Raw genomic sequence first — 15,021 nt, 5'->3', positions numbered from 1 at the left:
AATATAGACGCCATTTTTTCACCTATTATTTGCTGTTGTTCAGTCGCTCAGTTGTGTCCGACTCTTTTCGACCCCATGGGCTGCAGCACACCTGGCTACCCTGTCCTTCACCATCTCCTGGAGCTTGCTCAAACTCATGTCCATTGAGTCAGTGATGTCATCCAACCATCTCATTCTCTACATCATCCCCTTCTCCTCCTGCTTTCAACCTTTGGCAATTTTTTTTTTTTTTTTTTTTGTTGACAGCATGTACTATTTTATTGGGCCTCAAAAGCTTTAAATACAGAAATAGGGAGGGCTTGGGCAAAGGGGCAGATGTGGACACGCTGGCATTTGAGAATGGACGTATCAGAAAAACCACATAATCAACAGCTGGACAGAGAGCCGGGGAGAAAGACGGTCTGGGGTGGACGTGGGGTGCCAGTCGGCAGCAGGCCTTGGGGCGGATTAAGCCCCGATTAGGACAAAGTCTTTCATGTTTCTTCCTGATTTGAGGACAATTAAAAAAAAGAACAAAAACCCCACAAACCTCCAAATAGAAACAAAATCAGCTGGGAGATAGTGGAGGGCAGTGTCTGTCCTCTTGGAAGACAATGCCTGCCCCTGAAAGCCGTGGTGGTGGGGGCTCTAGGCTGAAAACACCCTCCCGGCAGAAGAAAGGGTGCTGGCGTGAGCGGTGCTGGGGGTCAGACCCGGTGCCTCCTTAGCGGCTGTAGCCAAACTCATCTGCGTCGTCAGCTCGGAAGTCTCCGTAGCGCCACAGGTTCAGCCTGGCACTCTTGGCTGACTCCTGGGCGTTCAGGTATTCTGTGATCACTTTCTGGAACTGCTTCTCCTTGCGCACCTCCACCATGACCAGCCCCTCCTTCACCAAGCCCAGCCCCACGTCCCCCTTGGAGTCAGCGAACTGCAGGGTGACATGCGGGCAGCCGGCGCTCAGGTGCTCCACGTTGAGCAGGCACTGCGTGTTCTGGATGTCCCGCACCACGCTGTCCACTGCGTCGGTCCGGGCATCCTCATCTTGGGGCACCTGGATGAAGGCAAAGGCATACTCTGTGGCTTGAGCTGGTAGCACGCGGGTGCTTAAGGCAGGCGGCAGGGTGCCCAGGCGGGTGGACGGCAGGATCTCCCTGTTGCCGTAGTCGATGTAGAAGACGTGTACTTTGGCAGGAGACTCGACTTTCTCCACTCGGGCGCGGTACCATTCTCCGTCTACGAATTTGGCGATGCAGAACTCGACGGGAGGGTGGCTGGCAATGTCATTGCGCATGCTCTCCATCAGCTTCTCCAGCTGGGTGCCTGTCTCCCTGCACGGTGCAGGAATGTCACGAACACCGGCTTGTAGCGCTCCTTCTCCTCCAGCACGGGCATCAACTCCTCCACGGGCTGCTCCTCGGCAGACAGCAGGGATTTGTAGGCGCTGCGCTCGGCGGTGAAGTGGACCAGCTCCTTGGTGAAAAGTGTTGCCTCCTCACTGAATGGCTCCCCTTCCTGCACCAAGCCTGGGAGGTTCCGGGCTCCTCTGGGGCATTCGATACCCGCAAGCAAGAAGGTGATAAGGCAAGTTTCCTTTGGCAAATACAGCTTGAGACGAGAACCACTGAACACATACTCCACCACAGCTTCAGAACGACCTGCCCGCTGAAGGAAGGGCAGAAACTGCTTTGCTTTTTGGGTGTCCCCAGATATGTCTGCGACCCGGTGGATAGGCACTTCCTTCTTGCTATGCAATCCTTTGCCATTCTTAATAGCTCTGGCCTCGGCGGCGAGCAGTTCATCATAGTGAGAGGACCGCTGATCGTCATCCTGCCGGTATCTGATCACCGTGGCTAGACCTTTGCTGACAAGGGCCTCGGCAATGTTTATTCCTCCAATGGTGACGGTGGCACAGGTACGCTCTGAAAATTCCCGGGCTTCAAACATGACCCAGAGTTCAGCTTCACGACAATGGCGTCAGCATTGAGCACCTGCATCACCTTGGCAACAAACTGTTTGTCCTTTTGGTCCAAATTAGCAGTGGGAGCCACGTAGTCTCTCCATATTCTCAGCCTGCGCCTATCTGGACATCTCTCTGAAGCAGTCGAGACTCAGTAAAATTTGGCTTCTGCAGCTGGTAGTAATCTGGCAGGAGCAGGGCCCTGACCACACTGCCGTCTCGCACGTGCTCGATGATAGCATTGACAGGCTTCTGGTGGTGGGAGTCCACAAAGTGCCTTGGGTTCTCAATGGTATACTTGAGGTCCCGGATAGTATGAACCACTCCACATCCCTTTCTTAGCCGGTTCTGCTCAGGATTGTTCGCTCTCATGCCTTCTCTCCGGGTGGCCAAGCCCTCTGCAACCAGTGATTCTGCAATGTTTTCCCCATTGGTATCTTTTCCAAGGTAGATCAGCTTCTTCCGAAGGAACTCTCGAGCAGGAAATGCCCAGGGCTCATCCGGGGTGTCTTTTGCATCGGGTTGTGTGGCAGCTGCCCTGCGGGCAAGGTTTCCAGCGCGAATGTTGCTCAGGTTGATCTGCCTCTCAGGAGGAGGCCCCCCACGAGGCTGCCCGCGGACAATGATGGCACTAGAGCACCATCTTGACGATACCAGCGATTAAGGCGGTACGTGTCAATGCTGTTGGTGAGATGTGGGCGCCAACCTTTGGCAATTTAAACAATTTTTTTTTCTTGTGATAAGAACTTTTTTTTTTTTTGCCATATCTTGCAGCATCCTAGTTACCCAACCAGGGATCAGACTAGTGCCCCCTGCGTTGGAAAGTCTTAACCACTGGCCCTCCAGGGAAGTCTCAGCAAAAAAATTTTAAGTGTGATAATGCACAGTATGTTGACAATGAGGAAGATATTCACCCTCCTACTGTTGATGGTAGCTCAGATGGTAAAGCGTCTGCCTACAATGTGGGAGACCCAGGTTCGATCCCTGGGTCGGGAAGATCCCCTGGAGAAGGAAATGACAACCCAGTCCAGTACTCTTGCCTGGAAAATCCCATGGACTGAGGAGCCTGTTAGGCTACAGTCCATGGGGTTGCAAAGAGTCAGACACGACTGAGCAACTTCACTTCACTTCACTGTTGATGCAGTCATTTTTAGAAGGAGAACCAGAAATTCTGTTGCTAGGAGTATATTGTATAAATATAATAATAAAAATATGTCAAGATAGGTATAAGAATGTTTATTACTGAAGTATTTATAGCAAAAAAATGAAATAATTAAATGTTTATAGATAGAGGCCTCCCCTGCAGGAGGGCATGGCAACCCACTCCAGTATTCTTGCCTAGAGAAGTCCATAGATAGAGGAGCCTGATGGGCTACAGTCCATAGGGTTGCAAAGAGTCAGATACGACTGAAGCGACTTAGCAGGGCACACACAGAGGCCTAGATAAATAGTGTTTGGAGTATCTTTCCTTGGAATTCTGTTGCCTTGTAAAAAAATGAGGTTGATCTCTATATGGTAATGTAGAAAGACCTCCAGGTGGTGTAAGATGCTGTGCACATAGTATGATACATTTTGTGAAAAAAAATGTAAGGAAACATTTACTGTTTATGCTGAGAGATACCTAACACATTTTTCTTGTTGCATACACAAGGAAGTGTGAACAGTGATAAACTCTATCAAGAGGTACTAGAAAACAGGAGGGAGACTTTTTTACTTTTAATTTCATAGTTTCCTAAAATATATGACACTTTACCACGTGTGTACATTTTCTTATTTTTCAATAATAATAATGTTGAGGAATTTTGTGTTATTTCCTCTTAAAACTTTTTGTATTAAAATAGACGTACTGGGACTTCACTGGTGGTCTGGTGGGCTGCCGTCTATGGGGTCACACAGAGTCAGACACGACTGATGTGACTTAGCAGCAGCAGCCCGTGGTTAAGACTCCGCCTTATAATGCAGGGGGTGCAGGTTCAATCCCTGGGCAGGAAACTAAGACCCCACATGCCACATGGCCAAAAGACATAAAAAAATAAAAGAGTGTTGATGAGGATGTGGAGCAAAATAGCACAATTACTTTGGACGATAGTTGGGTAGTTTCTTATAAAACAACATATGTGCTTTACAATGCTGTTAGTTTCTGCAGTACAACAAAGTGAATCAGTTATGTGTATACATATATCCCTCTTTTTTGGATTTCTTTCCCATTTAGGTCACCAGAGAGCACTGAGTCGAGTTCCCAGTGCTGCACAGCAGGCTCTCATTAGCCGTCTGTTTCGTACATAGCAGTGTATACATGCCAATCCCAGTCTCCCACTTCATCCCACCCCCCTTGGTAACTGTAAGGGTTTTTGTCTACATCTGTGACTCTATTTCTGCTTTGCAAATGAATTCATCTGAACCATTTTCTAGATTCCACATATGAGCAATATTATACGGTACTTGTTTCTCACTTTCTGACTTACTTTACTCTGTATGACAACATCTAGGTCCATCCACTGGACTTTCCTTTTAATCTTGCTATGAACTTAAAACCGCTCAAAGGAATTCCCTGGCAGTCCAGTAGTTAGGACTCTGGGCTTTCATGTCCGAGGTCTTGGGTTCAATCTCTGGTTGTGAAACTATGACCCCACAAGCTGCACAACAACGCAAAAAAGAAAACACAAAAACAAGACAAATGAAAAACTATTCTAAAAAATTGCCTTCAAAAATAAAAATTACTAAAAATTGAAAAATCACAGTTGTATACCATGTACACCATTTATGAGAAAAATAAATATTTCTGTCAGAACAAAACAGCAAGCTGATATATACTTATTGTTGAAATTTTGGAACATACAGAAACTTTAAAAAGATAATAAAAAATGTGTACAATCTCAACCCAAATATAAGCTGTTACTATTTTAGTGGATTTTCTTTCATTCTTTTTTTCTATGCACATGAATGTGGACAGTCTGGATGTCTTTAAACATTTTCCAAGGCAAATGAAACTAAAACTAACTCTAGCCTCGAAACTCTAATATTTTGGCCACTTGGTGCGAAGAGCTGGCTCATTGGAAAAGCCCCTGATGCTGGGAAAGATCGAAGGCAGGATGAGGAGACAACAGAGGATGAGATGGTTGGATGGCATCACTGACTCAAAGGACATGAATCTGAGCAAACTCTGGGAGACAGTGAAGGACAAGGAAACCTGGCCTGCTATAGTCTATGGGGTCACAAAGCCAGACACGATTTAGCGACTGAACAACAAGAAGCCTCTAACCACTAAATTAGCCAATTACCTCCTTGTTGGAGCCCCCCCTCTTCCTGGACTGCTCAGAGCCCTGGGATTTACATAACCCACAAAGAAGTCCTGCAGACACTGACACCGGTGGGAGAAAAGCCCAGACCTCCCAAACCCTGGACAGTGGCTGTTCCTGCAGTTTTTCATCACTACCACAAGGTGTCACTATTTGATGCTCCTGCGCATTCCCACCAAGGTGACGCTGCAGGCCAGTCCTTCAGACGCAGGCCTGTTAGGTGATTCCACTCCCTCAGCGCCAGGAGTCTTTGACCAGCTCCCAAGGCTTCATTTTTAGTTCTCAATCCTTTCAGCCCCCTCCCCTCAAGTCTCAGCATATTAATTAGCTTTTAATTTTATTAATGTTTTTCATGTTCACAAGTTTTGTCAGTTTAGAGTTTTTTAAGATTAAAAATATTTCTAACAGATAAAATTTATATACACAACGAAATGCACAGATCTTAAGTACACATATCAAAGAATTTCAACAAATATATTTTGCTGTGATGTACACATTTAAAATTTTTATTTACTTAGTTTTTTTTTTTTTTTTTTAAATTTCTTTACTTAGATTTTTTGATCTTTGCCTCCCATGGTCACCGTTAGGAAAAAGTGAAAGGCTGAAACGAAGCGAAAAAAAAAAAAAAGTTACTGGCTGCCTTATCTAAGGTATTCTTCCGTATTATCTCTGCTTTTTATTGTCTTTGGTCTATTTTACAATTCTGTAAGTTGTAGAAAACCTTTATTAACAAAAATTATTCTTGTCCATAGAAATTCAAATTTTAGTTGTGTTGGGTAGAAAGCAATTGTTGATTGCCCTGTGGATAGATATACATTTGCATCTATTTATAAATTAATTTTAGCGTTCCCTTTCTGCCTCTGTGTTCACGTGTGTTCTTTGACTTCTCTTGTGAATCAGTTGTAACATCGTACTGGTTAATTAATGAGTTAAATTAAAATCCTGGACATGTGTTCATTTTTAATCTGTGTGAGAGTCATGATTATGTCCTCTTCAAAAGATTATCTTTATTGACATCTGTATGCTGCTGCTGCTGCTAAGTCACATCAGTCGTGTCCGACTCTGTGCGACCCCATATGTATGCTGCCACGTGTGAAACATACAGCTGGTGAGGAGCTGCTGTACGGCGCAGGGAGCTCAGCCTGGCGCTCGGTGATGACCCAGAGGAGTGGGATAGCAGGGAGGTGAGAGATACATGCACATACAGCTGATTCACTTTGTTGTACAGCAGAGAGTAACACAGCAGTGTAAAACAATTATATTCCAATAAAAATTATATTTAAACATCACTCATATTCAAAGCATGAGTTAATAAGTTACAGTCTGGATTCATTCCGGAACCAGTTTATTTTCAAGGTCAAACTGAGTTTATGTAAAAAGGCTAGGCCAAGACCTAACAGTTCTTTAACTATGAATCATCAAGGAGAGCTAGAATTCCTTCTTGAGCTTAGAAGACATTAAGAAATATATTCACGAGGATTTCTCCAGGCAAGAATACCGGAATGGATAACCATTCCCTTCTTCAGGGGATCTTTCTGACCTAGGGATCGAACTCAGGTCTCCTGCATTGCAGGCAGATTCTTTACCATCTGAGCTTCCAGGGACGCCCAGAAAACATAAAGAAATATATTTGTGTACATTTCTAAGTTTTCAGTCAAATAGGGTGGAGTCCGTACATGGTAGTCTTTCTGTGTTTTTTTGTTGTTGTTGCTTGTTTTTCACTCCAGCATCTTGTTAAGGTCTTAAAATTCCAGTGAACTTCTGAGGAGTTCCTGGAGGGCAAGCACTATTTTCATTCATGTCTAGTAATAAGTTGACTCAAAACATTTGTGAAATTAAGCTATTTCCCTAATGACGTGAAAGTTTTTATACAAATGTAAGGGTAAGTAAAGAACCTGCTTGCCAATGCAGGAGACATGAGACGTGGGTTCGATCGCTGGATTGGGAAGATCCCCTGGAGGAGGGCATGATAACTCACTCCAGTATTTTTGCCTGGAGAATCCCATGGACAGAGGAGCCTCGTGGGCTACAGTCCATACGGTCACAGAGATTGACATGACTAAAATGATTTAATACACACAGAAGGGAATCGTAGAGGCCTCACGGAGGAATAAGACAGAAGACGCCCCCTCAGCCACCCACCCAGGTGGGCAACCCAGAACACTGAGGCCCTGACGTTTATGTCCCTCCCTTGCTCCCCGTCTCTTTCCCCGCTCTGCAGGCCAGTCACGTGGCAGAACCCAGGACCGCAGGAGGAAAAAGAGTGACAGCTGGAACTGGGGTGGGAGGACAAGCCTCTCTAGCTAGGCAGTGTGGCGGCTGCTTCTGCCGGACCTGGAGCTACACAAGTACAGGATAGGAAACCCCCCGGATGTGGGTGGATGAGGAAGTCGAAGAACAGGAATTCCAGGGCGCTAGCAAGAACACGATTAAAAAGCCTACCACAGGGTCTAGACTGAGTAGGAGGCTGAAAAGGAACAACAAGCAAGGAAGCGAAAGAGGCAGTGGTGAGGATAAAGGGCAGATTTGGTTATTGTAAGGGGCAGGGAGAGATGGAATAAGGAGAGAGGAGCTGAGGTCCTGAAGTGGAAGCAGTTTGCAACAAGGCCAGGCCTTCGGAGGTTGATTAGATGGGGGTGGAAGGTGCTGGAGCAGAGGAGGTGAAGGGACCATGAGCAAAGGTGATGGACACGGGATCAGTGTTGCTTCTGAAGTCACTGAGGGCAAGGGCCAGACACAGGAATGAGAGGAGCTGGGGAGCCAGGTCCCAAAGCCATCAATCAGAAAAGGTTACAGCATGGCCAGGAAAAGAGGTTCCCAGCTAAGCTGTGGCACCCATGGGTGGTGTGGTCATTTTGAGGCAGGAGAGAGATGGGCCCCAGGTTGAGTAGCTGGAATTTCTCCTCTGGACAAATGTGCCAAAATAGCAGGAGTGAGAGAGGAGCTGAGCCCTGCTGAGATAAGAGATAAAAGACCACATATTCCTCATTCTTAAGGGTTTCTTACCGACTACACGTGTACAGAAAGGCTCCTTTAAGGTCAAAATGGGAGGGGGTACATGTCTCTCTTTGCTAGAATCCATCTTGGCTGAGAGATGCAGGTACACACATGGGAGGATGCTGAGAGGTACCAAATACGGACACAGAACCAGGCAAAGCGAGACGACTGCCCGAAGGAAACCCAGAATTGCTCCATATAAGTGATTCAAACTACCACGAGGGCATGACTCTCTTGAGTCCGTTTATGTGCCTATACACACCTACTCTTTTTCCTTTTAATGAACACTCAGCTTGTTTCACTCATTTCCGTCTCAAGGTGGAAATTCACTGCTACACAGCTGGCAGGACAGGGCCTTGTCACTGGCCACTGCTCCCTGGAGGTCTAGTGGCTTAAGATTCAGCACTCTCGCCGCCTCAGCCTGACTTCAGTCTCTGGCTGGAAACCTGAATCCTGCTTCACACTGCTGCAGGCTGAGGCCACCCGAGATCAATTTCTTTTTAAAGGGAAGTCGCTCAGTCGTGTCCGACTCTTGGCAACCCCATAGACTGTAGCCTACCAGGCTCCTCTGTCCATGGGATTTTCCAGGCAATAGTACTGGAGTGGATTGCCATTTCCTTCTCCAAGGGATCTTCCCAACCCAGGCCTCGAACCCAGGTCTCCCTCATTGTAGACAGACGCTTTACCATCTGAGCCACCAGGGAGTCCTTGTTTTAATTTAATTTCTTTATTTTTGACTGCTCTGGGGCTTCACTGCTGTGCGGACTTTCCTAGTTGTGGTGAGCAGGGGCTAGCTATTCTCTCGTGTGGTGCACGGGCTTCTCATTGTTGTGGAACATGGGCTCTAGGGTGTGTGGGCTCAATTGTTGTGGAGCACAGGCTTAATTGCTCCAAGGCATGTGGAATCTTCCCAGACCGGGGATCAAACCCATGTCCCCTGCATTGGCAGGTGGATTCTTAACCATTGTACTACCTGGGAAGTCCTGCTCAAGACCAATCTGGGAGGGATGTTGGGGCAGCATGGGCAGCATCAGGAGCTGTGGTTCAGCTGCATCATGCCACCCTCCACGGAACAGCTGCAACGCCGAATCTACATGGCAGTGCTCGGCAGGGCAGAGATTGGCAGGTGAAACTGGGGAGGCCGTGTGGTTGTTCTGCTGGTATGTCACCATTGCTGGAGTTTGGGGGTAGTCAGTAAACAACACCCCTCCTTCCCTCCCCTGATTTTAGCATTAATTGAGAGATGGGTTCAGATGGAATTCATTCAAATAGATTACTCTCATTCAGCAAATATTTATTGAGTTTTATTTGTATGTGTCAGACTCAATGGACTTGAACTTGGGAAGACTCCAGGAGATGGTGAAGGACAGGTAAGCCTGGTGTGCTGCAGTCCATGGGGTTGCAAAGAGTCGGACATGACTGAGTGCCTGAACAACAACAATGAAGGATATGTCAATGACTGAGCAATGGATAAAATTGCAAAATCCCTACCCTCATTGAGCTAACATTCTGGTTGAAAGAGATGGACAATAAATTTTTTAAAATTTTTAAAAAATAAGTAAAGCACACGATATGCATGTGTGTTCAGTTGCTCAGTCATGTCCAACTCTTGGTGACACCATGGACTGTAGCTCACCAGGCTCCTCTATCTATGGAATTTCCCAGGCAAGAATAATGGATCGGGTTGCCATTTCCTTCTCCATGGGATCTTCTGTACTCAGGGACTGAGCCCGAGTCTCTTGCATCTTCTGCATTGGCACATGGTAGGTAAGAATAACGGAGAAGGTAATGGCACCCCACTCCAGTACCCTTGCCTGGCGAATCCCATGGACGGAGGAGCCTGGTAGGCTGCAGTTCATGGAGTCGAGAAGAGTCGGACACGACTGAGCAACTTCCCTTTCACTTTTCACTTTCATCCATTGGAGAAGGAAACAGCAACCCACTCCAGTGTTCTTGCCTGGAGAATCCCAGGGACGGGGGAGCCTGGTGGGCTGCCGTCTATGGGGTCACACAGAGTCGGACACGACTGAAGTGACTTAGCAGCAGCAGCAGCAGGTAAGAATAAACTAAAGCAGAGAAAAACACATGGAGAGTGCTGGAGGTATAATTGTGAACAAGATGGTCACAAAAAGCCTTGCTGATAGGAGAAATAGAGAAAGACTGGAAGAATAAAACAGTTCGAAATGGACATGGAACAACAGACTGGTTCCAAATAGGAAAAGGAGTACAGCAAGGCTGTATATTGTCACCCTGCTTATTTAACTTCTATGCAGAGTACATCATGAGAAACGCTGGGCTGGAAGAAGGACAAGCTGGAATCAAGATTGCCGGGAGAAATATCAATAACCTCACATATGCAGATGACACCACCCTTATGGCAGAAAGTGAAGAGGAACTAAAAAGCCTCTTGATGAAAGTGAAAGAAGAGACTGAAAAAGTTGGTTTAAAGCTCAACATTCAGAAAATGAAAATCATGGCATCTGGTCCCTTCACTTCATGGGAAATAGATGGGGAAACAGTGGAAACAGTGTCAGACTTTATTTTGGGGGGCTCCAAAATCACTGCAGATGATGATTGCAGCCATGAAATTAAAAGACGCTTACTCCTTGGAAGGAAAGTTATGATCAACTAGACAGCATATTGAAAAGCAGAGACATTACTTTGCCAACAAAGGTCTGTCTAGTCAAGGCTATGGTTTTTCCAGTGGTCGTGTATGGATGTGAGAGTTGGACTGTGAAGAAGGCTGAGTGCCGAAGAACTGATGTTTTTGAACTGTGGTGTTGGAGAAGATTCTTGAGAGTCCCTTGGACTGCAAGGAGATCCAATCAGTCCATTCTGAAGGAGATCAGCCCTGGGATCTCTTTGGAAGGAATGATGCTAAAGCTGAAACTCCAGTACTTTGGCCACCTCATACGAAGAGTTGACTCATTGGAAAAGACTCTGATGCTGGGAGGGATTGGGGGCAGGAGGAAAACGGAACAACAGAGGATGAGATGGCTGGATGGCATCATGGACTCGATGGACGTGAGTCTGGGTGAACTCCAGGAGTTGGTGATGGACAGGGAGGCCTGGCGTGCTGCAATTCATGGGGTCGCAAAGAGTCGGACACGACTGAGCGACTGAACTGAACTGATGCCTTACTGATACCTCAGGGAAGAGCATTCTAGGCAGAAGACTATAAGTGTAAGGGCCCTGGGGCAGGATTGGAAGGCCTATTCTGAGACTCTAAGCTAATCATCCAGCATGCTTGGCTGGAGAATCCCATGAACAGAGAAACATGGCGGGATACAGTCCTTGGGGTCACAAAGAGTCAGACATGACTGAGCGACTAACACTTTCACTCTCTTTTGGGAGCTTCCCTGGTGGCTCAGACAGTATAGAATCTGCCTGCAATGCAGGAGATCCAGGAGATCCAGATCTCATCCTGGGATGAGAAGATCCCCTGGAGAAGGGAAAGGCTACCCATTCCAGTATTCTTGCCTGGAGAATTCCATGGACAGAGGAGCCTGGAGGGCTACAGTCCATGAAGTTGAGAAGAGTCAGACACAACTGAGCGTCTTTGACTTCATTTCACAGAAGCTAATCTTGCTGATCCTGTTTCCCTTCCCAGTGACTGGTTTAAAGGGTGAACAGTGAATTCTGACCTGTGAGATGAGAAAGATAATCTGCGTGAGGGCTCCTGGGAACGGTTTCCATACTCTGAAGAGACGGTCCCATTGTTCCTATGGAGTTTTCCAGGCTGATGTGGTGTCTGCCACTGTTGCAGTTATGCCATGGCAAGAGTAGGAGGCAGCCTTAGAGGGCAGAGCAGAAAAACAGAAAGAACCTAGGCTTTGGATGACGTCGGGAAGCCATTGACAGTGCTCAGCCTAGAGCTTCCTCAAGACCAATGCAATATAAATGGAATTTAAAAAGATGATAACGATGACCCTATATGCAAGACAGCAAAAGAGACATGATGTAAAGAACAGTCTTTTGGACTCTGTGGGAGAAGGCGAGGGTGGGGTCATTTGAGAGAATAGCGTTCAAACATGTATATTATCATATGTGAAACAGATCGCCAGTCCAGGTTCAATGCATGAGACAGGGTGCTCAGGGCTGGTGAGCTGGGATGACCCTGAGGGATGGGATGAGGAGGGAGGTGGGGGGGGGTTCAGGATGGGGAACACGTGCACACCCATGACTGATTCCTGTGAATGTATGGCAAAACCCACTACAATATTATAAAGTAATTAGCCTCCCATTAAAATAAATAAAAATTTAAAAAAGACCCATGCAAGGCCGTGTCACCCTGAGTAACTAGGTGTGTGGGTCAATGAATATGTAGATTTACTATTAATATAATGTTTGCGATGTCAGCATCAGGGGAAACACTGACCGAAACTGCCAAGCCTGGCCAGGCAAGATCACAGTCACTTACATGAATTGTCTTAACAATACAAGGTCCTGGAACTAACAAGCTACCACCAGCTGGGAGAATTCAGGAAAGGTCAAGAGGAGAGAGGCAACACCAGTTTATATGTCCTACCAACCTCCGAGAATCCTGTTTGCTGGAATCCCTGTTGGCTGAGCGACGCGTGTGCCACCATGACTGACCCTGAGTCAGAATGACTGTCCAGAGACAACCTGGAAACTAACCCACCACCATAAAACCCGAGACTGTGAGTCACCTGACACAGCAGTCCTCCTGGGTCCCCTTACCTGCTGCTCTCCACCCGGGTGCCCCTTCCCCATAAAGTCTCTTGCTTTGTCAGCATATGGGTCTCCTCGGTCAGTTCATTTCTGAGTATTGGACAAAAGCCCACTCTCAGGCCCTGGAAGGGGTCCCCCTTCCTGCAACATAAGAAAATTATATGAGAATCCAGCCATTATATTCTTCAAGTACAACCTCTTGAATTTGTCACTAAACATACGAAAAAGATATGCAAATTCCCCAATAATCTATATATACACATTAAAATCTGATATCATTGTATGACAATCACTTTGGGAAAATTTTTTTAGGAGTTGCTAATACCCAGTCTGATGAAGAGCCAGAAAAACAAGCACTTTCATAGACTTTTGGCAGAAGTATAAATGGAGAGAGCCTGTGGAATATGATTTAGCAGTATCTATCAATATTTAAATAGGCAGGCCCTTTCAAACAGTTTTGGACTTCTAAGTATCATAGAAAAAATTCATGCATATAGAGACATGTACAAACTGGATATAATATAAAAAAACTGAAATTCACCTAAATATTGCTTAATAATGGAGTGATTCAGTTGATAGAGGCATATTGTTTAATTCTAAATACCATTGACTTGTCATTATTTATAGTATTAAAAAAAAGAGAACATAGGCCCAAAATAGAGTTGATACTGTGTGATATCCCTTTTATGTGGAATCTAAAAAGAAATGATACAAATAAACTTACTTATGAAACAGAAACAGATTCACAGACTTAAAGAAGGAACAGATGGTTGCCGGGTTGGAAGGGAAAGATGGGGGATGCATACGTACACACTGCTCTATTTAAAAAGGATAACCAAGAAGGTCCTACTGTATAGCACAGGGAACTCTATTAAATATTATTTAGCAGCCTGGATGGGAGGGGAGTTTAGGGGAGAATCAGTTCAGTTCATCCACTCAGTCTTGTCCGACTCTTTGTGACCCCATGGACTGCAGCACACCAGGCTTCCCTGTCCATCACCAACTCCCAGCACCTACTCAAACTCATGTCCATCGCATTGGTGATACCATCCAACCATCTCATCCTCTGTCATCCCCTTCTCCTCCTGCCTTCAATCGTTCCCAGCATCAGGGTCTTTTCCAATGAGTCAGTTCTTCGCATCAGATGGCCAAAGTATTGGAATTTCAGCTTCAGAATCAGTCCTTCCAACGAATATTCAGGACTGATTTCCTTTAGGATGGACTGGTTGGATCTCCTTGCAGTCCAAGGGACTCTCAAGAGTCCTCTCCAACACCACAGTTCAAAAGCATCAATTCTTCAGCGCTGAGCTTTCTTTCTTTTTTTTTTTTTTTTAAATTTTTTTGATGTGGACCATTTTTAAAGTCTTTATTGAATTTGTTAGTATATTGTTTCTGTTTCATGTTTTAGTTTTCGGGTGCAAGGCATATGGGATCCTAGCTCCCTGGCCAGGGATTGAACCTGCACCCCTTGCATCGGAAGGTGAAGTCTTAAACACTGGACCAGCAGGGAAGTCCCAGCGCTGAGCTTTCTTTCAGAGAAGGCAATGGCACCCCACTCCAGTGCTCTTGCCTGGAAAATCCCATGGACAGAGGAGCCTGGTAGGCTGCAGTCTATGGGGTCGCCAAGAGTTGGACACAACTGAGCCATTTCACTTTCATGCATTGGAGAAGGAAATGGCAACCCACTCCAGTGTTCTTGCCTGGAGAATTCCAGGGACGGGGGAGCCTGGTGGGCTGCCGTCTATGGGGTCGCACAGAGTCAGACACGACTGCAGCGACTTAGCAGCAGCAGCAGCAGCTTCCCTTATAGTCTTCAAGGGAGAATGGATCCACGTGGACGCATGACTGAGTCACTCTGCTGTGCACCTGAAACTATCACAACATTGTTAGTCGGCTCTACTCCAAAATAAAATAAAAAGTTTTAAAAAATTCTGAATCTTCAGATATGTAATGCTAATAATTAATGATTAAATAAAAAGAGAACATAGGCCCAAAATGAAGTTACTTTTTCTAAGCCCATGTCACCAAGCCAAAACTTAGTACCCAACCTAATTGCAATTTCAATCTCCTGCAGGAATGTCATCTTAACCAGTCTCT

At 46.0% G+C, this 15,021-nt stretch overlaps 1 protein-coding gene across 1 annotated transcript in view; it reads right to left on the bottom strand.

Moving 5' to 3' along the window:
- Window positions 1–636: 636 nt before the first annotated feature.
- The window catches only part of LOC114109004 (staphylococcal nuclease domain-containing protein 1-like), a 29,713-nt gene continuing 15,328 nt past the window's right edge, over window positions 637–15,021 (bottom strand). The window contains exons 3-5 of the mRNA XM_060401958.1: window positions 2,056–2,567; window positions 1,340–1,937; window positions 637–1,307 (exon numbers count right to left, since the gene is read on the bottom strand). Coding sequence (XP_060257941.1) covers window positions 704–1,307; window positions 1,340–1,937; window positions 2,056–2,567 — 1,714 coding nt within the window. The 3' untranslated portion in view covers window positions 637–703. The remainder of the gene's footprint in view (window positions 1,308–1,339; window positions 1,938–2,055; window positions 2,568–15,021) is intronic.

This window comes from Ovis aries, chromosome 18 (genome assembly GCF_016772045.2).
Source record: "Ovis aries strain OAR_USU_Benz2616 breed Rambouillet chromosome 18, ARS-UI_Ramb_v3.0, whole genome shotgun sequence".
Lineage (NCBI taxonomy): Eukaryota > Metazoa > Chordata > Mammalia > Artiodactyla > Bovidae > Ovis > Ovis aries.
This window is presented reverse-complemented; position numbering and strand designations above follow the sequence as displayed.